This window comes from Herpailurus yagouaroundi, unplaced genomic scaffold, assembly GCF_014898765.1.
Source record: "Herpailurus yagouaroundi ecotype Mexico unplaced genomic scaffold, PumYag 160, whole genome shotgun sequence".
Taxonomy (NCBI): domain Eukaryota; kingdom Metazoa; phylum Chordata; class Mammalia; order Carnivora; family Felidae; genus Herpailurus; species Herpailurus yagouaroundi.
Window position 1 is genome coordinate 35,042,745 of NW_024412401.1, and position 25,293 is coordinate 35,068,037.

General features: G+C 40.4%; 1 protein-coding gene across 1 annotated transcript in view; it reads right to left on the minus strand.

The window, feature by feature from the left end:
* LPAR1 (lysophosphatidic acid receptor 1) overlaps window positions 1–25,293 on the minus strand; it is a 134,732-nt gene that overhangs the window by 75,859 nt on the left and 33,580 nt on the right. Inside the window, exons 2-3 of the mRNA XM_040481949.1 lie at window positions 16,041–16,281; window positions 5,584–5,743 (exon numbers count right to left, since the gene is read on the minus strand). Of these exons, the coding sequence (XP_040337883.1) occupies window positions 5,584–5,628 (45 nt within the window). The 5' untranslated portion in view covers window positions 5,629–5,743; window positions 16,041–16,281. The remainder of the gene's footprint in view (window positions 1–5,583; window positions 5,744–16,040; window positions 16,282–25,293) is intronic.

Consider the following 25,293-nt stretch of genomic DNA (forward strand, 5'->3'; position numbering starts at 1 on the left):
TCTGTGTCTCCCTCTCTCTCTGCCCCTCCCCTGCTCACGCTCTGTCTCGCTCTCTCAAAAATAAACATTAAGAAAACAATTAAATTTTGTCAAGTGTGATAACAGTATTATGGCCATATAAATGAACTATTTTTAGAGATGCATATTGATGTACAAGGGTTGAGGTGAGAGGACACGATGCCATGCATTTGCTTTACAGCGGTTCCTCCTCCCCCCAAAATGGGAGGAAGTGAAACAGGTATGGCAAAATACTAACAACTGTTGAATCTAGGTGATGGCTATATTGGTATTTGTTACATTATTCTTTTTTATGTTTGTGAATGTTTGAAAACTGCCATCATAAAAAGGTCTAAAAAACAAAACAAAAAAAGACAAAATGCAACCCATTAAATATGGAATTGCTTTAATCCAAAAGTATCTAGTCTCTGACACCAGAAGTAAACCTCTAAAACCAAACTTTGGAAATCTGATGGATTTTGTCAGAGTAACCTATTGGTAATGATGTTCAAAAATGCTGGTCTTCCACCAGATGACAAATAGAGACTTCCTTAAGTAGAGACCTCATTGTGTCACATCTAAAGGCTGGATCAGAACTAGAGGAGCACTCTGTTAAGACACTGAGTACCCAAATTCATGCCTTTGACATGACAGCTACAGGAAATCGCATGGACGTTCGCAAACAGCTTTTGTTTCCTGGGCTTAAAACCAAGAAGGTCACTTCACAATTGAGAGCAGAATGAAATACCTTATAAATAACTGATACCATACAGTCCTCCCTTACTGGAATCCCAGGTGTAGGATCTGAATACCTTTGAAATTCTCAATACTGGTCCTGGCTTTGAGAGAGGCCAAACCATTCATGCATGTATTGAACTACTGACCCTTCCATTCAAAAGGAAAATAAAACTTTTCATCCATCCTCTACCCACAGTAATTGGATGAAGCACAATTAAAGTAATGCTAAACAGAGTTCTAGAAACAGAAAATGACCATTTACAGTGGCAAGTTGTTTTATTTCCTATCCCACCTCCACCCCACGCCCATATCTGCAGGACATGAACACGTTAATTCAACCTAATGATGACATGTTCCTGTTCATCCCTGAAGCTTTCCTTGGGTAAGGAACTCTTTAACGGTGCCTGGACTAACACAGCTATAAATCAGCTACGCACGGCCTCCCTGCTGCCGCTAGTCCAGTTTCGCCTCTGTATTTATCTAACTACATAAGAACAAGGTGCTTTCTCAACAGAAGAAAACAAAAATCCGCCTTACCGTCTAGTCGGGAGGAAAGCAGGGAATACAAACTTGTCCCACTTCAAAGCACAAGGCCTATCTTTCACTCGCTAAGCAGCAACCCCAGCGGGGGTGACAATGGAAGCTTTCTTCCCTATTATTGTCTGAAACAATCACAGGCTATCTGTCCATATTAATTAGCTTATATCTAGTATTAGGCAGCCTTGATTAGAAAAATTCTCTTTGTTACCAAATGAATAGAGGAAAACAAAACCAAAGGGTTTTTGTTTTTTTTTTTTAATTGTTGTTTTTGCCTTAGAAAAGGCTTGTCAGGCCTTTCACACTTGAATGTGGGTGTATCTTTACACAGGTCCCTGAATTCACTCTGAAAGAATGCAAGTTGATGTGCCAGACAATACCAGGCTAAGCTGATGGAGTGAAATGCTTATTACGCCTTGCCTGAAGAGATGCCATATTTAAATTACTTTTATCTTCTCTGAACCTGGAGAAACCTTGATGTTGGAAGAATAGACATCAATACAGACTTGGGGGCTAGGGCAAGTCAGCCTTGGATGAAAATCTGACAGCACAAATTACATGCGAAGAATTGACATATAGGTAATTAGGAGGCCCATCATTCGCCAGAGGATCTTGGGAACTAAGTGACCCAACAATGGTCTGTATCTCTCCAGAAGAGGAAACTCCCTCTCCTTGGGACCTATTAGTTGACAGCTGACTCCTTCCCAGTGGGCTTGGGTGCCTCCAACTATCAGAGGCTACTGTTCCCAGCATATGTTAAGAATAATGAGACTCACTACCCTGCTTGAGACTAAATAATAAACTTACCAAAATTGTCAAGTCAGGGTTTGAAGCCAGACCCAAAACTCCAAACCTACACAGGCTTCAAGATTAACGTCAAATTCCTCCGTGTAGCTTGCAAGGCCCTGCAGAATCTTCTCCAACCTTGTAACCTAACCCATCTACCTCCTCTACCACCAGAAGTATGCTGATGAATATCTAACAATGGGCTCTTAAGAGTAAGGGACTGTGTTAGCCAATTTCCATGGTTAAATACTCCACCCTGGCTGATTTCAAGTTACAAGCATGAAGTCAACTGGTTCACACAACTCCTGAAAATTGAACAATCAGATCTTCTGCGCCGGCAGAGCAGGCTCTAGCACATCTCTGCTTACAACCTCACACCCCAGCAGAGTGCAACTATCCCAAACTAACTTCCAAATGCTGTGCGCGCTCTCTCTCTTCCCTCGGGACATTCGACATTCACACACGCTGTTTCTTCTCCCTTGTCAAAGTCAAGATACATTAGCTCCTAGCCTGGTGGTCTTCCTTCCAGAAGCCTCCCCTGGTCCTCCAAGTCTTTCCTGGAGGCTTCCCTTCCACTCCTAGAGTAGCCATACTTCCATCATAGCAGTTGTGACACAGCACTGGAATTTCTTGTTCATCTTTCTGTGTCCCACTCCATTTTCTAAACCCTGCAGGCAAAAGCCTTGTGTATCTTATTTATTCTTGGAGCCCCAGGCCAGCCACCGTGAGCTTGCTGAACAGTATTAACTAAGATGTTTTGAGCACTCTGTACTAGATTTTGTTCTAAGTTTTATACATATCTCATTTCATCCTTAAAATAATCCTATGAAATTGGCTCTGTAATTATTATGTTCATTTTGCAGATGAGGAAATGCAGGGACTAAGAGGGTGGATACCTTTTCTCCACCCTCAAGTGCTCAGTCAATAAATGTTGGAGCCAGGATTTAAACCCGGGCAGTGTGACTACGGGGATCCTTGTACATCCAGCCCAGTGCTTGACTTATTTTTTCCCCACTGGTGATTCTCAGTGAGAAAACTTTACTTAAATTCTCCCTAATGAGAGAAATTAAATATTAAAAAATAAGATATTGTCAGGTAGGTTTAAATTTGAGGGGATTTTTTTTTTTTTTTAATCTCCCAAGATCCAAGTTTTGCCCTCTTGGGGAAAACATCATTCACATTGGCAATGTATGTTCTAGACCTTTCACTATGTGTTTACATTAATGTACCATATGTTTATCCCTAAATACATATGGTTCTACAGTTTGAATGATGTCTTCCTGAATTAGTCTGCATTTTACTTTCTTTTTCCATGAGCTATCTTAGGGAAATAGAGTTGTGTTGAGATATGTATTTTTTTTTTAACTGCTGCATGGTACTTAAATCTCAACATGCCTGAATTTATTATCATTCCACTATTGTATATTCAGAATGTTTTGTACTTCTTGGCCTTCAACTAACACTTCAATGAATATCTTTATGCATGTCTCCTTGGACTCATGTACAAGTGTTTTTCTAATGTAGTTACCAAGATGAGAAGAGGGTACGTGCAAAGGGATATCATTTGAATAGATACTGTCAAATTGCCCTCCAGAGAGACTGAACCAATTTACCTTCCCACAGAGGATTTAGAAGAGTACATATTTTCCCAAGTGTTTATATTAAATACAACCTCTTTCTACCTTGGGCAATGTTAAACATTTTCATTAAATGAGTCATTGAGAAATATTTCTCTTACTCACCAGCTGATAGTAGTTTGTGTGAGAGGAAAGAGATGTGTGGATAAGAGGCTCCCACTGGAGATTTGGACAAATGGTGACACCAAGACTGAGGTGTTAAAATCCTTGCCCAGAAAAGCTGTGCTAGGGCCTAACTAAGAAGGGCTATAGCCTGGAGGCAGCTGAAGCAGACTCTGACATGGTGACCCTAGTCAGTGGGCACTAAATCTCGTTACCCAGTCACAAAGTCTCTGCAGCACCAAAAAACCTATCGAGGGGAATGGAAACCAAATAGCCAAGGTCAATGAAAATGCTGAAAACACAAGATCCTTTTATCAGAAAGAGAAACACACATGGTGATGGTAACACTAAGCTTTCTGGAAAATACCAAACACTTTAAAATGGTAAATAAAGGAGGACTTTATCCATATCATAAAATTCCAAGGTCTTTTTTTAAATTTTTTAAAAGAGGGGCACCTGGGTGGCGCAGTCGGTTAAGCGTCCGACTTCAGCCAGGTCACGATCTCGCGGTCCGTGAGTTCGAGCCCCGCGTCGGGCTCTGGGCTGATGGCTCAGAGCCTGGACCCTGTTTCCGATTCTGTGTCTCCCTCTCTCTCTGCCCCTCCCCTGTTCATGCTCTGTCTCTCTCTGTCCCAAAAAAATAAATAAACGTTAAAAAAAAAATTTAAATTTTTTAAAAGAGACAAAAAGCATTTATAGTAAATGAAGTAAAAATGTTCCCTTTTCCCTACCCCTTCCTCCTTCAACCCTCCTCCAAATACCCCTACTTGAAATGCATACAGAATTTAGTAGCCTGAAAAATGATGCAGGACAAAAGAAGGGTGAAAAAATATTCTGCATCAAGATTTAAAGTTCAATCAATACGGCTTTTTCAAAGGTATAGTTTTTTTCTTTAACCATGGCTTAAAAATGATTGTCATGAATGAGATGGGGGGGGGGGTTACACTCTAAAAGGAGGGGGAGAAGGTGAAGGAAGTGCAGATGGAAAACTATAATTGTTGAGTACCTACTATGAGTTCTGTATATATCCTATAGTTTAATCCATACAACCATCCTGCGAAGTATGGTGACGTGAGAAGAAATTGAAGCGGAGTGAGGTTACCATGTCTAAGGCTATCCAACAATCAGGATGTGAACTCAAGCCTACCGATTCCAAAGGCTCTTTTCCCCGACTGTACCACACTGTCTGCTAAAACTGAAAGAATCTGGTTAATACGCTAATAGATCAGACTGTAAAATAATCTGAAGAAAATATTCTTGCCATGCAACTGTTCTTCTTCGCTGGACAGAGAAAGTAACCCATGACTACTGTTCAGAAGTTTCTGGACTTACATCTTCCTTTCAAAGTTCCTAGAAGTTCAAAATAATTACAGGAAGAAGACCTAGAGACCACATTCAGAAAACTTGGTGTAAGATTAGCTCTGTCCTGAGATATTCATTAAAACCCTACAAAAAGCCAAGAGAGGGAGAGCAGCAGGATTTACAACTGACCATCTTGACTGGGAGTTTGATGCCTATAGGAATAGCCAGACATTCTAACCACTGAAAACCCAGATTCGTACCAACAGAGGCTGGCTTGCTATAATCACTTGCTCACTGTCCCAGCTGCTTCTTGAACTAAAGAGAACCTCCTTCATAAAAGCACTATTAGCCAAATGCCCACCAAATGACAATTAGAAGGCTACACACCATCCCTAGAGTGAAACGTACTTTCAGAAACTCAGTGTAAATATTTGACAAAATTAAGATTAATAAGCCCAAACTTATACCAGGTTGAATCACTTACCTGGTGCTGTGAATTTGCGGGGGTGGAAGTAAAGGTGGTCACCATGGCAGCTCTGTAGTTGTGGGCAGTGACCAGGCCCCAGCACAGTGGCACCAGACACAGGAGTCAAGTTATGCTAGCTGCTGATCAGATCACGGTCATGCTAGGAGAAACTGTGTACCTGGAAAAAGAGAGGAAAACCCACATTTAGCCTGAAAGGACGAGCACTTCCTTCCTGGCCAGAGGAAGCAAAAATCCCCCGTTGCATATGCCAACTACTGGCTTAATGAAAAGAAGAATCCAGTTGTGGGGGGGAGGGGGGCGCCTGGGTGGCTCAGTCAGTCAAGCATCCGACTTTGGCTCAGGTCATGATCTCGCAGTTCATTGAGTTCAAAACCCGTGTCGGGCTCCATGCTGACAGCTCAGAGCCTAGAGCCTGCTTCGGATTCGGTGTCTCCCTCTCCCTCTCTGCTGCTCCCCCACCCCTACTCGCACTCTCTCTCTCTCAAAAAAGAAAAAAACATTAAGAAAAACACTAAAAGAAAAGAATCCAGTAGACAGCATCTAACATCTCAGAGCCAGCACTTCTGTACCATTCACCCAAATCATGTTACACTGATGCATAGTCAGAAGTCTGAATCCAGGTCTCCTTGCTGGCTACATGTTTCGGGGAGGCAGTTTCAAGCGATAAAGCTGGGGGTAGTGGGCCAAGGGGAGAGCCCATTCTTCATTCAACAATAAGCAGGTGACCCACGATTGATAACTGACAGTTTAAACAGAAAGGGCAAAGAGAAAAATACCATCAAGTGTCTCAAAGATCACCCAGTCCAAGCATACCCGCTTGCAGATGAAAAAACTGAGGTGTGGAGAAGAAAAGAAACTAGCCATACATTTCATTCATGACAGAACCAGGACTAGAGGCACAATCAAGTCCCAGTCTAGTATGGAACATACGACAATTGAGTACGTTCCATGTTTACATTTCCTCAGGAAACGTAGTCACCACTAAGATTTTTTAAAAAAGGCAAGACATCCTAATGTTATAGGAGTCAGTTACGAGAATGAAGTAAGTACTCCAAAAGGTGGTGGGGGTGGGAGGAGGTGGGAGGGCTTCGTTAGTCAGTCTCGCACAGGAGTGGGGGAAAAGTGCACCTCTACAGTCTTTGTGACATCCTCGGAGAGAGGACGCTAGATATGCACAAAATATAAACACGCCTACTGGGGCGCCTGGGTGGCGCAGTCGGTTAAGCGTCCGACTTCAGCCAGGTCACGATCTCGCGGTCCGTGAGTTCGAGCCCCGCATCAGGCTCTGGGCTGATGGCTCAGAGCCTGGAGCCTGTTTCCGATTCTGTGTCTCCCTCTCTCTCTGCTCCTCCCCCGTTCATGCTCTGTCTCTCTCTGTCCCAAAAATAAATAAACGTTGAAAAAAAAAATTTTTTTTTAAAAAGAATTTAAGACAACTGTGGGGCACCTGGGTGGCTCAGTCGGTTGAGCATCCGACTTCAGCTCAGGTCATGATCTCATGGCTCATGAGTTTGAGCCCTGCGTCGGGCTCTGGGCTGACAACCTGGAGCCTGCTTTGGATTCTGTGTCTCCCTCTCTTTCTCTGCCCCTTTCCCACTCGCTCTGTCTCTCTCTCAAAAATAAAAACATTAAAAAAATTTTAGAAAAAGAATTTAAGACAATTCTTCCATTTGAGGAAAATTTCTCATTTTTAGGTTTCATAGCACCTAACAATATCCTTTCTTTTATTGACAACATATTTATTGAACATCTACCATGAACCAGGAGCATAAAGAATAAAACTGAGCCTGCCCTGACCTCAGGACGCTTTTGTCTGGAAATGTACTTTCTAGTTTCACTAGCATGCAAGACGATACCTGAACACTTTTAACTCCTGGAAAATGATACTTTTCATTACAGGAAAAGTAAAGATTTAAGTCTTGAGCTGCATACTTAACCCAAGTCTTCTGAACCCCAAACCCTCTGGCACTGCTCTGTATTAGCTGATGATGCTGGGTAAGTCGCAAAACCTCGCAACTGCTTCCTAATAAATAATCTAGGTTTGGCAGCAACTTCTATGAACTTTAAATTCTGATTTTTATTCTGACTGCACATTATCCTTCATACTATAGTTTCAATTGCTTTAAGCTTTTGTTTAGAACTGCGGCCCCTTCCTATTTTCTTCCCTCTGTTAGAGAGACTATAGTTCTTAACAAGTAAAGCTGTCAAACTACTTTGGTATAACATTCAACACAAAATTCCTTAGGTGCCCTGAGATAACACTGATGTTCTTAGCCGTAGCTTTGGGCTGGGGGCGGGGGGGGCATTGTTTACTGTACTGTGAATTTAAGTGAGCAGCCTGGGAGAAAGGTATATGTACGTGGGAGTGCCTTTCTGCTCGAGTGCCAAGCCTACACTGAGGAAATTACGGGACCCCTATGGTGCGCTGTTTTGTCCTCGTATCATTTTATCTTTATCACCCCTATCTTTTTATATTTCTTTTATTCTTTTCATGTATTTCTAATTCATGTTGTCTTGCCCTATCATATTTTGTGTGGACGGATGAATGTATCAAGAGCATGATAACCAAAACGCCGAAAAGAAGCAGGCAAGTGAGATTCTATTCTTAAAGACTCATGCTATGTGCTCAGGCCTTATCATTTCTGCCAAGCTAAGTCATTAAGCAATACCCACTTAAAATATTTTCAATATTCAGAGTACAGAGAATTGCCTGAAAGATGAATAGTGGGCAGCTAGCCTGTAGTGCAGAAAAGGATATAGAAGTACATATGATGAATATGCCAGATGGCATCCCTGCTAAAAACCAAAGTGGGAGGGGCATCGGGGTGGCTCAGTGGGTTGAGCATCTGACTTTGGCTCAGGTCATGATCTCATAGTTTGTGAGTTCAAGCCTTGCATTGGGCTTGCTGCTGTCAGCCTGTCAGCGCAGAGCCCACTTCAGATCCTCTGTCCCCCTCTCTCTCTGCCCCACCCCTGCTCACGTGCACATGCGCTCTCTCTCTCCCTCTCAAAAAAATAAAATGAATAAAACATTAAAAAAAAGCAAAGGAGGGAAGGTGGAAGACTGGGTTTTAATGAAAGCCAAAGAGAGGCTGAGCACTGAGGAACTCGTTTCACATACAGTTTGAGACAGACACTGTTAACTCATTTCATGGACAGAAACCCTGGGGCTTTGAAAGGTTGTGCAGCATGCACACACCCAAAGCCTCACAGCCCAGAAATAAGGGAGCTGACACCTGAACCAGGCCCCACGCCAGGCCATGCTCTTTCTGCAGACTAGCCCCCTGCGTGAACACAAAGTAAGGAGAGAAAGGGCTTAGAGTTTTCTTAAGCAAAAGTTTCAGATAGTCCTGAAGACAGCAGCATGGAAGTCAGAGGTCCTACAGGGTAACTAATTTCCCCAAACTCTGAAACAGAGAATCCTGCACCACCCGCTCTCCTTCGTAGAAAACTGTAATGATGTGTTCCTAGTTCTGATGTACATTACATGTACATTACATGTCCTTGAGCTGTCTAATAGATAGCCCAGACTGGTAGCTTCATCTATTCAAGAAGAAAGAAAGAAAATAAGGCAGAAAATTAACTGCCTTCTCCTAAAGCATTTCAGACCTGTCTAGTTGGGAGGCTTTTGTCGAACCTATTCTCACATGATAGGAGCCCTTTATGAAATGGCATATGGTGACTTAACTCTAAAAAAACAAGGGCTAAGCAATACTACCTCAAAGGATATCAATCAGCTGTCTCGTGGGAGTGAAGTCCTAAAATGACATTTATAAGACTTACCTCCCAGCTTATTTACCAAACTGCACAAATCATGGGGGGGAGCTAGACAAGACGACAAGACATCTTGAATAATTCCATTCAGTCCCTAAGCAAGTAAGCCAGCTCACTTAGACATGTTGGTCCCCTGCTTTCCCAGAGCCTCACAATGGCAACCACAGCACTAACTGGATTTCTATAGAAATTCATCTGTCTCCAAACTCTCCCAAGCATTTGGATGCCTGTCCTGTAGTTCTTCCAATCTGCCATCAACCCAGCTCTCCGCTTCCTTTGCTTGAGCTGGAAGACTGTGCTCCAGCCACAGAGTGATAGGGGTTGGCCCCATTGAACCCAGCTACCCTTGGGTCATTACTGTTGCCCCTCCTCTCCTCTTCATTCTCCGTCCTAGGTATCTCTTCTGGTCTGTGCCATTCTTCACAAAACCACAAACCACCTCTCATGCTCCTCACTTGCACAAGATCAGCTGTCACTTACTTATTTACTGGTCCATTCATCTATTCCCCTGTAGTCATTGGGTATGAATTACCTCATTATCCCTCCCTACAATTCAAAACAGATGTACAAAACACAATCCACAAATAAGAGAGCTACATCGGCTCATTCCTCCTGCGCCAGATTATTAGAGAAATAACCAATAACCAACAAAAATAGGAACTATCCTGAAATCAGCCCTAGAAGCCATCGATGGAACAACTGGCTTACATTTTCAGAAAAATAGACTAGAAAGAATTAATATGGGAAGCTGACGGATGGACGAAGGTACAATATCCCCTTCATGCAAAACTACACTGAATGGACAGAAAATAAGCAAAAGAGACCTTAACAGACTCATAATGACGCTCCTAGTTCAGAGGAATGAGAGTTGGATGGAACAAAGCCAGGAAGCATTGGAGTACATTTAAAATACACTCACTCCTTAAAAGGGGTTCCTGGCTTCAGCTGAACAAGTTATCTCTGGCTGTATTTACTTCTGATTTACATGTGGCCATGAGGACTGCCCCCAGAAAACATGTCGGGGGGAAACCTCTACCAGCTGGCTTCTGACATGGCCAACATTGCTAAGTGACAATGACCTTATTACTAACTGCTGAGTGCCACACCAAATACCTAAAAGAAAGTCTGGTTCTGAGGCGAACTCCCCTTTGTTTACTTCTGTAGCCGATGCTGGCTCCCTCGGCCTCAAAGGAAGATGAATTTCTAATTGGCAAATTAATCTACTATAAATCTAACCATTTTCCTCCATCTGGACTTGAGTCAAACAGTGACTCATTTCGGTCTCTTGAAAGAACACAGGGCAATACCCAATACTGCACATGCATAGACCTCCCTCTCTATGGATAAGCAACAGAGAAAAATCCAAACCCACCAGGCAAATGAAAAATATTATGCTTCAAGAGAAGGGAAGATTCTAGGATAGAGCAAATATTTACTTAATAATAGGTGTACTACATTAAAAAAAAACTTTAAAAATTATGTGATTAGAATGAGTCTGCATTAACCAAAAAAAAGAAAAAAGAAAAAATTCTGAATTATGAACTTAAATGAAGGTAGTGAATAAATCAGAAAACAGAATAAAAATAAAGCAAAAAATAGTTTTTGTGAAGCAGAAAATGAAGCTGGGGTGGTGGGGGCGGGGCGGCTTACAGGGGTAAAGATTTCAAAGTTGTCATCCCCCAAAACATAACAGATGAACAAAAAGTACTAAAGGGGGAAAGAAGTCATCAATGCTAAAACCAGGAAAGAATAAATTTATCCTCAAAGTTTTAGAAAAGTGTTACACATAAATAGAAGCTTTTAGATGAAGGAGGAAATTTCTTCAGGCTTGAAATTTGTGGTATCCTTCTGCAGAGAGCTCTACAGTCTGGCAGAAACCAAGCAGAAAAAAACTCTGAACCTCAAACCTGGAGAACAAGAAGATGTGATACAGGGAGGTCATAGCTATAGCTTGTCTTGGTATTTATTCCCCCTACCAAAGCTAACCACCATCTGAAGCCAGGCTTCAGTCCTTCACCTAAGGACTAAGACTCTGCTCTCAAATCTGAGCAGATGAAAACATTTAGCAGTAGTAACATCAGAAAGATGACATTGCACCCACTGAAACAAAAGCAGGATACTTAGAAACTGCTAATTCAAAATGCAGTAGTAGAAGGATTGGAATATCAAGTTAAGAAACTTGCCCAAAATGTAGAGCAAAAAACAAGGGAAAAGAGAACAGTAAGAAGGAAAATGGTAGAGGAGCAGCCCAGGAGATCCAAAGGCTAAATCGAAAGCAACTCCAGAATGAAAGAATAAAGGAAACAGGGTGGGGAGGGGTGGGGGAGGGGAGGGTCACATACCTGGAAACATTACCTCAAGTAGAAAGTCTTAAGTTTGTTGACTGTTAGGGTCTACTGAGTGCCTGCCTATCTGCCCACCTGATTTTAATACGCCCACATTAAGCACACCATCATGGAAACTTTTTAAACAGTAGGGATAGAAAAAAAATCCTGTGACCAATCAGAAATGGGGGGGGGGCTGAGGGGGAGGGTTGGTGAGGGAGGCTCATAAACAAAGAATTAGGGATCAGAAAGTCTTTGGACTTCTCAACAGCAACCAGGAAGCTAAAAGACAATGAGGCAAGTGATTTACAACCTCCAATTCTATTGGAGGATGTTCTTTGGCAAAACAGGGAGGAAAATGAGAAAAAGAAAAGCATGTAATACAGGAATAGGAGGGTAAAACAAAAGGAATTTCTGGCATAAATGGATGACAGGTAATAGGACTCAAAAAGCAGCCTTGATGGAATAACTGTCCAACCTGGATCTATTGAGAGGAGACTTCTAGAACTGACAGAGTTTAGGACTGAATGAGTACACAGAATGCTAAGCACACAGAAGACTAAGTAAATATAAAAAGAATGATTAAAACTTTTTTCCTCTTGTAAGAATTTGCAGAAGAGGAAAAAGGACTCTTTTTCTAAAATTCTAGATGGCTCGACTATTAACATTAACAAGGTCATGATGGCATTAACACTGAGTAGTGGCCTAATCAAAATCACGACCTAACTATATTAGGATGGAGAGGTATAGATGGGAATATGTGTAAGGCACATCTTCCACGTGGGATATATATAAGTATTTAAAACTAATATGTCAAAAAGTAGAAGTAAAAAATCTCGGAGGTGCAATGCAAATACTGAACAAAGTAACTAAAACAATTAAAAATGCTAGCTATGGCAAGGGTACAATGGTAGGGAGAAAGGAGTTCCTTTTCTTGAGCAAGCCTCATACAGCTGCTTGACACTTTACATCACAAACATGTAAAACTTTAGGGGCACCTGGGTGGCTCGGTCAGTTAAGTGTCCAACTCTTGATTTCGGCTCAGGTCATGATCTCACAGTCATGGGATCAAGCCCTGCGTCAGGCTCTGCACTGACAGCACAGAGCCTGCTTGGGATTCTCTCTCTCCCTCTTTCTCTCTCTGCCCCTGCCCCACTTATTCTCTGTGTTTCTCAAAATAAATAAACATTAAAAAAAAATGCAACCATGTGTAACTTTAAAAAGTAAAAGCAAAAAAAATAAGAAGAAAAATAATATCACCGCTGACACTGTAAGTTTAAAACTACAGCAGGCAGAAATGCCACTACAGAAAATCAAGTTGACGCCATGGACGATGAGCTTGAGAAAAATCACACGCACTTATAATAATAGAATTTACTAGACTCCTTAGATGTTATGGCTAGGGAGCACTGAAAGTAGAGATTCAATTTAAGGATAACTGGTATATCTGAGAAGGACAAATGGCACAACAGTGATTTCACAATAAAAGCAAACTTTTCTTAAAAGATGTTAAATTCGTAGACTTAAAGAGCTCACCACAAAAAAACAGATGAGACGGACTAAATCAAAATTTAAAACTTCTGTGCAAAGGACACAAACAAAAAGTAACAATACAGGGACGCCTGGGTGGCTCAGTTGGTTAAGCTTCTGACTTTGGCCCAGGTCATGATCTCACGGTTTGTGAGTTCGAGCCCCGCGTTGGGCTCTGTGCTAACATCACAGAGCCTGCTTCAGATCTGCTGTCTCCTTCGCTCTCTGCCCCTCCCCCACTAACACTCTCTCAAAAATAAACATTAAAAAAAAAAAAAGTAAAAATACAATCCACGGAATGGGAGAAAATATTGCAAATCCTAAATCTAAAAGGGAGTTAATATCCAGGATACATAAAGAACTCCTACAACTCAACAAAAAAAATCCAACAACCCAATTAAAACATGAATAAAAAACTTGAACATTTCTCCATATACAAATGGCCAAAAGACACAGGCCAATACAGTCAACATCTGAATAATGAGGGAAAGCAAATCAAAACTACAAGATACCACCTCACATCCGTTAGAATGACTGCTACCAAAACAGCAGAAAATAAGTATTAGCAGGGATGTGAAGAAATTGGAGCCTTTATTTTACTGCTGATGATACTGTATGTGCTGCTGGTAAAATGGCTCAGCTCAGGATGGTGGTTCCTCAAAAAGTTAAACATGGAATTCTCATATGACCCAGCAATTCCACTTCTGGATATATAACCAAAAGTTGAGGGCGTCCAGGAAGCTCAGTCAGTCGAGTGTCTGACTCCAGCTCAGGTCATGATCATGCAGTTTGTGAGTTCAAGCCCCCCATCGGGCTTGCTGCTATTAGTGCAGAGCCCTCTTCAGATCCTCTGTCCCTCTCTCTCTGCCCCTTCCCCACTTGTGCTCTCTCAAAAATCAATAAAACATTAAAAAAAAAAAAAAAAGGAATCAGGGCACCTGGGTGGCTCAGTCGGTTACGTGTCCAACTTTAGCATAGGTCATGATCTTGTGGTCCGTGAGTTCAATGAGTTCAAGCCCCGCATCAGGCTCTGTGCTGACAGCTCAGAGTCTGGAGCCTGCTTTGGATTCTGTGTGTGTGTCTCTCTCTCTGCCCCTTTCCTGCTCATGCACTGTCTCTCTCTTTCTCAAAAATAAATAAACATTTAAAAAATCAGGGCACCTGGGTGGCTCAGTCGGTTGGGCATCCGACTTTGGCTCAGGTCATGATCTCGCAGTCCGTGAGTTTGAGCCCCACGTTGGGCTCTGTGCTGACAGCTCAGAGCCTGAAGCCTGCTTTGGATTCTGTGTCTCCCTCTATCTCTGCCCCTCCCCTGCTCATGCTTTGTCTCTCTCTGTCTCAAAAGTAAATAAAAACATTAAAAAAAATTTTTTTAAATAAAAAAAAAAGAATTGAAAACAGGTTCTTAAAGAGATACTGGTTCACCCATGTTCGTAGCAACATTATTCACAATAGCGAAAAAGTGGAAGCAACTCAAGGATCCATCAACAAGTGAATGGATGAACAGTGTAGTATAGAAATACCATGGAATAGTATTCAGCCTTAAAAAAGAAGAAAATTCTGACACATATTACAACATGGATAAACCTTAAGGGCATTATGCTAAGTGAAATAAGCCAGTAACAAAAAGACAAGTACTTTGTGATTCCACTTATATGAGACACCTAGAGTAGTCAAATTCATAGAGGGAAGGGTGGTTACCAGGGTCTAGGAGAGGAGGGAATGGGCCTTGTTGTTTAACGGGTACTGAGTTTCAGTTTTGCAAGATGAAAAGAGTTCTGGAGATCTGTCAACAATGTGAATATACTTAAACACTACCTAAACTTGAAAATGGTTAAGATAGTAAATTTTATGTTATATATATAGGTGACCACAATTAAAAAGGGGGGGGGGAAGAGCTCACCACATTCCAGGAAAAATATGAAGTGCGCTACCTACAATCAAAACACAAGTTTGTTAAGTTGGTAGACTGCAAGAGTTAAAAGAATTCCCATTAAAAAAAAAATCCAATTGATGAAAAAGAATCAAATCACAGGGGGGAACAAATGGACTGGACGTAGCCACCCATTGGTGGCTCACCTTCTCTTGTGACCCACCCTGGCCACAAGAGAAGACAAGATGGTAGCAACTTTCATGATTTTGTCAGAAATATAGGATGACTCAAAAAGCATGCGTTCACCCAAACCATCATTTATTTGCAACAGCAAGAACAAGGCACTCTTATTCAATATAATCAGGATCTATTTCACCCTGAAAAATCCACTTGATGACATAATGCAACTAATCATGTGAAACATCAAAATAATGTGCTCAGGAGAGTCAGCATAAGCGGTGTCCGTGTCAACACAGAATACCTGTGACCATAACAGGACCAAAAAAAAAAAAAAAAAAAAAATGGAGTTATTAAAACTATCAAAAGAAAAGCCACATAAATGAAATGCATATAAACTGGAATGAATGTAAACTGAAATGCATATAAACCATAATAAGAAACTCCAGAAAATCATAAGAAAAAGGAAAACATTCTTCACCTTTTGAGAGTCAATCAATACTGTCTTATTTCTAAAGTCAATAAAAGGAGAATTTCAGCCTCCAAAAGCCTATAAAGGGTGCCTATGGGGCCATGCTATGTTTTTTATCTGAACTTTCTATCCTTACCACTGCTTCCCATAAAACCAGTGAGGCAAATGGTCCAGCTGGGACGAAGAAAGCTGTGATCACTCTCAGTCCATCTGCTTCGCATGCAGAGTTAGAACAAAGAAATCAGAAAAGCACTTGAGAAACCAAATCATTTCCTCATGTTTTGTTTTAAAATACCATCTCTACCTGTGGCAGCAGAAACTCTCCTCTCCTCTTCAAAGTATCAGGCCCAAGATCTTGCTTCAATATATTCACTGAAGACAATATATTTCGTGTTCTGCAGTCTTTTCCTACATATAGGATCAGTTTTTCCATTTGCTTCTCCAGCTTTTCAATCAGACCTTTCATTCTACATTTGGCCTAAAAGTCTATCATTCTTTCCATATGGCACTCAGCTGACGCATTCCAAGGAAGGAATACACGCTGCCTGCAGGAGGAGAAACAAAAGCATCACAATCGCCCTATTTTACATGGATCTTATCAGTTCAGAGTCCAGTATTCTACAGACTGAAGAGACTGGCCCAAAATTATTTTAAAAAAATGCACCGTGCTGATTTCAAATGCTATATAGTGGCATACAGTTTTCACTTGTGAACAGTGTTCTTGACTGGGAGGGACAGACACTATCCTGAAATGTGTCAAAAGAACCAGGAATTGTCAGAACACAATTGGCAGAAAAATCTCAGAATCGTTGTCACTACTAAGGCGAGAGATGTGTTGGCCATACTCCGTATATAGTCTCAAACTCAAGCTAGTTTGTGTCCTATTCTTGGAAAAAGGGGGAAGGGGGGTAGTTTAGTAATAGTGGATCAGGAATGGGCTAGAATTACAGACTTCAGAGTTAGAGAAAAATGGTAAGTGAGTGTGTTCAATCACGAGAGAGCAGGGAGAAAAGAGATGGAAATGAAGGAAGAAAAGTAAACTAAAAAGACTAAGAAAATCCTCTCGAGAGGTAGGACAAATTTCTCTTTGGATAAGGGACAGACTTATTGCTACCCTGTTTCTTTCCACAGCCCAACACCCACAATGTCTAAGCTCTTGGTCTTGCTATCTCACACCAGGACCCTCAGTCATTTGTATAGAACATCCACACTAGTGCAAAGACTAATGGGATTTAGGATCTGCATCCAAGAGAGGAAATACCCTGAAGCATAGCACAGATAAATTTTACTGAGGAATGTTTCAGGAGAGAGCCTCTGCGCCAAGCTGGAGTATTCACAGTATGTAAGTTTCAAGACAAGGAGAATTACAACCTCTATAACCAAGCCTCGGGCCAAGCTGGACTCCACCAAATACAGCCAATGGAGGAGACAGAAGATATTTTCTTCTACGAGCAAGTGCATGTTTCTAAAATCAGAATTCCCAAATGGCTTAGAAGGAATGTGAGCATACATATTCATATTAGTAGAGGTGAGGGGAAGGGAAAAAGGGAAGAAAAGAGAGTAAATCGGAGAGGGGGCAAAGTATCCAAATAGCTGGCCAGAATATACAAGTCTATGGCCATGATAAGAAAAGTGATTCCGCCCAGAATAACAGTTTGTAACAGCAAAAGTTACTGTCAATGGGGGCATCTAGGAATTTATACCGTGTAAAGAACTAATACTAAGGGCAAAGATTTTGCTACAAGGATACTTAATGGACTATCATATACGAATGGCAAATTTCAGAAACAATCTAAACACTCAGTATTACAATACTTGCCAATCGAGTTATGAAAACAATGTTTACATACGATTTAATTTTATATGATAAAAATGTATACAATTTTTATACCATAAAAATTAAATTGTATTGAAATTATATATCTATATATCCCCCCATTTTGAAAAGCATACAAAGATAATACATATATATTTATTATTAAGCCCTGAGGTGGTACTGATCACTCAGAATATCCTGTTTTGCCAGAAAATAAGACAGCACTCAAAGAATTATGGGCACATGTTAAAAGAACAAGGAAATTTGCTTGAAGGGCACCCTCCCGACCCAAAATAAAAATTTTAAGCTTCAAAATAAATGACAATAACAGATTTATAACCCTTTAAAGGTTAAATTTATAACCTTTTAAGTAAAATAGAAATCCATGAGTTCATTTTAATATAAATAAACTAATAGAGGTTTGGCAAGAAATGAGATATTGACATAGACCCAAAAACCTTCCCACAAGATTCTCATTAATTACAAAGGAAAATCCGTAACTTTGTAGTGGAGAAGTCTGGAAGACACCACCTTAATCAAGTCATCAAAGTGAACATCACGGGAAATTGAAATAAATTGACATGTGCCGCCTGACGGGACCCGATAAGAAGAACAGAGCATCACTTCTGTGACACTCCTGTCAAAGTTTCCAAATCTGAACCTAATCAGAAGGATACACGGGTTCAACCCAACCCGAGCCACATGCTACAAAATAACTTTCCTATAACCTCTAAAAGATCAGGTCACAAAAGGGGGAAAAACACCGAGAAACTGTTCCATGTTCCATGTTAAAGGACACGAAAAAGAGACATGAGAAACTAATACAACCCAAGATTCAGGATTGGATCCTTGGCTTTAAAGGATCTTATTGAGACAACCTGGGGAAAATTCGGAGCGATCTGAAAATTAGCTGGCATATAATGACAATGATGATGTTCGTTTCCTAATTTTGATGGTGGTTTTGTGACTACGTGAAGAACATCTTTGTATGCAGGGAAATATAAAGTATTTGAGGTGTTAAGGCATCGTGTCAGCAATTCGCTCTTAACTGACTCAGTGAGATAAAAGTTCCCTTCGTACTTCTGTACTCTATTTGCAACTTTTCTGTAAGTCTGAAAGGGGGGTGGGGGGGAAGCAGGAGCAGCAGAAGCCCCACCATAGAAAGGAAAATGTGTCTAATTGGAAGGAAGTGTTCCTGTGTCACCGTTTAACATACAAATAGACATGCCGGAGAAGAAATTGAATTTTTCAAAATTTAATCTGGTCAGGAGTCATTGTTACAAATTACATGACTACCCCAGACACACATGCGCCTGATTTTAGAGAAGACAGGAAAAGACGTCTCAGACAAATGGCTGAGTAGAAGAGGCACGTTGCCAAAAGTCAAATAGGTCTTTTGAAAAAGGAGAAGTCTGGACCACAGCAAACAGTGCAGGCAGCATCATACGACCAAGGTTTGCTTTATTTTCAAAGCGAAAGATGTTATAGTATCAAAGAGATACATTTACATGCAACACAAAACAAAGAAACAGGCAGATATCCCAGCAATGTGGCCTTAAGACGTCTTCTGTGTCCAGGATATAGGGAAAATGTGACAAGGGACCACGTTCTTTGAAGATGGTGGATTATGAAATTTCTGCTGCCTACCAGCAAGAATAATCGCTTCCAGATGCTGTTTGGCCCACAACGTGCAATTCAAAAATACGAACGTGTTATTTATTTTCGAATTTCCAAGAGCCAAATAAGAAACCTAGTTTCCTTCACTAATTTCTAATTAAACTGGAGGTAAGTTACCTTTGGGGAAAAGGAAGAAGAAAAAAAAAAAACAAAACCCTGTACGTCCTAAGTCTAGACTTAGACATCCTGCCCAAAGTTTTGAGGAGGGGAAAAAAATAAAGGCCGTTGAATACAATACTAGTTATCTACTTTGCCATGGGAAAAATGAGGCGCTTAATTTAATTTCCTTTCCTGCTCTCCACATACTCCACTTTCCCTCAGCGAAGTCCCTCCTGGCAATATCTCTTTAAAACAGACTTCTTTAGAACAGTAAGTATAGAGGGAAACCTCGAGAACACTGCTATTGTGCTACAGCGTGAATTATTCCCAGCTGGGCTGAGGATATGTAAATACCTTCCTTTCCTGAGAATTCACGAAGGTGTTTCTGCCAACTTGAGAGGTCGGTGAGGAAACGCTGGCCTCGTTCATTAATACAATTTTATGAGTAACATTTCAAATATTATCATCTCTGTTGAAGAAATCAGGAATGTGAAGCAAAGGGAATTAAATGGTCCTGCTCAGTTCACAATGATTTAGTAACTATGAAAACAAACAAACAAAAAAGGGCCCCTCCCTAACTTACATGAATGGTAGTCTAACTCTTGTCCTTTTATGAAAGGGTTTTAAATGTGACAGTGGGTATCTTTAAAAAAGTATTTGTGAAGCTGTTTATCACGAAAGCAGCAGAAAATGGAAAGGAAAAGAAGCCTTTTTCATAAACTGCAACGAGATAATAAAACCACAAAGTAGCCGCAAAACCCCAATGCCTGAGATGTGACCTAAAAACCAGCTGGAGACCTAAAAACAGCTGTGAGATACCACTTGAAAGACTTCTGACCATCTAACCATCAGTCTGAAAAATGCTGTCCTACTTGTCCAGAAACATCACAGGGGGAAATCCAAATATGTAAAGAATGGAGAGTGTCATTCAGAAAAAGTCTCATTAATGTAGAAAGGTATTGTATGGCTAGGCCAAAGAGAAGAGAAAGCAGCATAAAATTTAAAAGAGAATTCTGGTATAAAAGGAAGCAGAAAAAGAAAAACAGTGTTGCCAAACTGATGTTACCTGAAAAATCTGGGAGAAGGAAAAACAACCAACCAGACTCGGTGGCTGCAGTTTTTCTACCTGACCAAGAATTTCCTGGGGCTTAAAAAGGAAGGAGTGTGCTGTAGGGCCGGGGTTCGTGTGGTTGCCGTTTTCAGCCAAGTCATGGAGATAAAATAAGCAGGCATATCTATAAATCCTTTGTGTTCCAAGATTTCTTCATTTTACCCTACTGTGGTTCTGGGCTCCCGGAAACTGAGTGTGGTGTGCTCAGTCCACGGCAAAGGAGCGGCTCCAGAGGGAAGAGGAAACGGTCACCTCTCTCAAGAGCCATCCCTGTTTGAGTGGTGGCTGTGGAGGCGACCGGGATGACAAGCAAGGACTCTTCTCCTGCTGGGGCCTGATGGTTTCGTTTTGGAGCCTGATCTCAGATCCATGTTACATGAACTCCTCTCAGCTGGAGTCTGTAGCACCACACTGATTTCTTTTGGCCCCAATCCCGCATTGCAGCTGTTTGTACTTATTTGAGGTATGGTGTATTTTGAAACAAAATGAACCAGATTTCCCCTACTGCCTATGTCAGTGCCTGGTAATGGAAAACATTAACTCTTCTACAACCAGGATACTGACAATTGTAGTACACCCACTATATGCAGGAAAATACAAAGGAGACAGGGACCCAGAGCTGGGAGAGGTTCTCCAGATGAGCTTATTTCAAAGCAAAAGGCAGATATTCCATCACTTACACAGTTTCTGGACCCTATCCATCTCCAAACGAGTTTCATCCAGCTTGCAGAAGGTTCTATAAGAACAGGAGTCATGAGTTTGAATGATTAGATGCCAACAAATTGGACAATCTAGAAGAAACAGATGTATTCCTAGAAACATACAACCTACCAAGATGGAATCATAAAGAAATAGAAACTTTGAGCAGACCCAACAGGAGCAAGGAAATAGCAACAGTAATCAAAAACCTCCCTACAAAGAAAAGGTCAGGACTAGATAGTTTTGCTGGTGAATTCTACCAAACACTGAGAAAAGAATGAATGCCAATCCTTCCCAAACACTTCCAAAAAAACTGTACTCCCAAACTCATCTTACAAGGCCAACATTACCCAGATACCAAAGCCATGTAAGGACACTACAAAAGCACATAAGCCAATATCCCTGATAAACACAGGTGAAAAAATTCTCAAAATTTTAGCAAACCCAATTCAACAGCACATTAAAAGGATCATACACCATGATCAAGTGGGATTTAACACTGGGATGCAAGGAGGGTTCAATGTCCACAAATCAGTAAGCATGATACAACCACATTCATAAAGGATAAAAATGATCCTCTCAACAGATGCAGAAAAAGCATTTGACAAAATCTACATCTGTTCATAACAAAAACTCTCAACAAATTGGGAACAGAAAGAACACACCTCAAAATAATAAAGTCCACATATGACAAACCCACAACTAACATTATGCTTGACAATGAAAGGTTGAAAGCTTCCTCACTAAGATAAGGAACAAGGCAAGGATGCCCAGTCTCACCACTCCTATATATAGTACTGGAAGTCTAATTAAGGCAATTAGGCAAAAAGACAAAAGGCATCCAAGTCAGAAAGGAAGGAAAGTTGTCTCTATTTGCAGATGATGTAAACTTATACACAGAAAATCTGAACGACTCCACCAAAAATCTGTTAGAATAAATTCAGTAAAGTTGCAGGATATAAAATGAGTAAACAAAAATTGTTTGCCTCTACATATGAACAACCAACTACCTCAAAAAAACAAAGAAAACAACCCCATTTATAATGGAATCAAAAACAACAAAATGCTTAAGAATTATTATTTGACGAAGGCAGCAAGTACATGCTGAAAATTAGAAGACTGGTGAAAAAAACTGGAAGACACAAATTAAAGATATCCTGTGTTTGAGGATAAGGATAAATATTATTAAAATGTCCACACTACCAAAAGCCATCTAACAATTCAGCGCATTCTCTATCAATATTACTATAGCATTTTTCATAGCAATAGAAAAAAATTCTAAAATTCATATGGAACCACAAAAGACCCAAATAGCCATAGCAGTCCTGAGAAAGAACAATAAACAGAGGCACACAATTCCTGATTTCAAACTTTACTATAAGCTGCAGTAATCAAAATAATATCCTTTTAACATAAAAACAAACACATAAGCAACTGACACAGAATTAAGGCTTGAGAAATAAGACCACAATTAATGATTAATTATGATCAGTTAATATACAACAAGGAATCTAAGAATACACAGTGGGAGCAAGGATGGTCTTTTCAGCTAAGAAATTTGGTGCTAAGAAATTTGGACATCCACATACAAAAATAAGAATAAAACTGTACCCCTGTCTTACACTACTCACAAAAATTAACTCAAAATGAATTAGAGACTTAAATAGAAGACAAAACTGTAAAAGCACTAGACAAAAAAAAAAAACATAAGGGAAAAGCTCCTTGAAATTGGTCTTGGCAACAAATTTTTGGATATGATACCAAAAGCACAAACAATAAAAGCAAAAATAAACAAGTGGGACTACCTCAAACTAAGAAATCTCTGCACAGCAAAAGAAACAAGCAGCAAAATGAAAAGGCACCTACAGAAAAATAATTGGAAAGCATACATCTGGTAAGGGAATAATATCTAAAATATATAAGGAACTCATACAACTCAATGACAAAACAAAAAATGTGATTTTAAAAACAGGACTTGAAAAAAAAAAGGACTTGAATAGACATTTTTCCAAAGACACACAAATGGCCAATGAATACCTGAAAACATGCTCAACAGCACTCATCATCAGGGAAATGCAGATCAAAACCACAATGAGATACCACCTCATGCCTACAGAATGGTTATTATCAGAAAGACAAGAGGCAGTGGAGAAAAAGGAACCCCCGTGCACTCTTGGTGGGAATATAAATTGGTACAGTCACTGTGGAAAACAGTATGGAGGTTACTCAATTAAAAATAGAAATACCATATGATCTAGCAATACCACTTCAGGGCTTATATCTAAAGGAAATAAAATCACTATCTCAGAGAAATACATGCACTGCCATTTTTATGGCAACATTAACAGTAGCCAAGACATGGAAACAACCTAACTATCCATGGACAGACGAAAGGCTAAAGGAAATGTGCTGTATATATGTACAATGGCATATTATTCAGCCATAAAAAGGGGAAATCCTGCCTTTGGTGACACTGATAGACCCTGAAGGCATTATACTAAGTGATATATGTCAGACAGGGAAAGACAAATATTGTATGCCCTCACTTACATGTAAAATCTAAAACAGTGAACTCATAGAAATAGTGAGTTGAATGGGGGTTGCCAGGGCCAGAGAGTGAGGGAAATGGGGAGGTGTAGGTCAAAGGCTACAAAATTCCAACTATAAAATGACTAAGCTCTGGAGACCTGTACAGAGGACTATAACTAACATTCTGTATTATATACTTGAAAGTCATTAAGAGAGTGGATCTTTTTTTTTTTAATTTTTTTAATGTTTATTTATTTTTGAGACAGAGAGACAGAGCATGAACAGGGGAGGGTCAGAGAGAGAGGGAGACACAGAATCTGAAGCAGGCTCCAGGCTCTGAGTGGTCAGCCCAGAGCCCGACGCGGGGCTCGAACTCACAGACCGTGAGGTCATGACCTGAGCCGAAGTTGGACGCTTAACCGACTGAGCCACCCAGGCGCCCCAAGAGAGTGGATCTTAAATGTTATGACTACCAAAAACAAAAAAAGGTAATTATGTGAGATAATGGTTATGTTAACTAACCTTATTATGGTAATCATTTTTCAACATAAAGTTGCAAATCATTATGTTGTACATCCTAAACTTAGATAACGTTATAGGTTGATAATAGCTCAATAAAGCTGGGGCATCAGGGCACCTGGGTGGCTCAGTCGGTTAAGTGTCCAACTCTTGATTCTGGCTCAGGTCATGATCTCACGGTTGGTGGGATGGAACCCCACGTCGGGCTCTGTGCTGACAGTATGGAGCCTGCTTGGGATTCTCTCTCTCTCTCTCTCTCTCTCTCTCTCTCTCTCTCTGATAAATAAATAAATTTTAAATATATATTTTTTAAAAAATAAGTCAGAGAAAGACAAATATGATTTCATTCACATGTGGAATTTAGGAAACAAATGAGAAAAAGGGAGAGAGAGACAAATCAGCAAACAGGCTCCTAACTATAGAAAACGAGCTAGTCACCAAAGGGGAGGCAGGTGGGGGAGTAAGTGACCTAGGTGGAGAGGATTAAGAGTACACTTACCACGATGACCACCGAGTTATGCAGAGATTGCTGAATCACTATATTGTACACCCGAAACTAATAGCACAATGTATGTTAACTATACCGGAATTAAAATTTAAAACTTAATAAAAAATAAATAAAATTGTTTTTAAAAATCCATGGTTCTCAGAGGGCTGAGAATCTTAAGCCCGGAACATACACAAGAATGAACACCTCTCCTCACCCCTAACCAGAGCTTTTTAGTAGACTCCGGTCACCTAAATTTTTAAAGTCCTCTTAAGTAATTCTGAAGTAAATCTCTGATTACAAGCCACTGTCTTAAATCAGAGTTCTATAAAGACATTTGTCTTTATAGACAATGCATTATATTCTACATGTATACTACTGAGCGATCTAATATGATACAAGGTGAGAGCAGAGGTTCCCAAAGCAGGCTTTGCCACAGAATATAAAGACACTGATTCCTGGGCCCTACCTGAGGCTTACTGAATCAGATTCTGTGTGGATGTGAGCCAAGAATCCGTATTTTAACAAGTGCCTAAAGTGAGCCTAGGTTGAAAGCCAGATGTGTCAACTACTGTATTAGACTAGTGGTTCTCAAACTACGCATGCAACATTCAGATTTC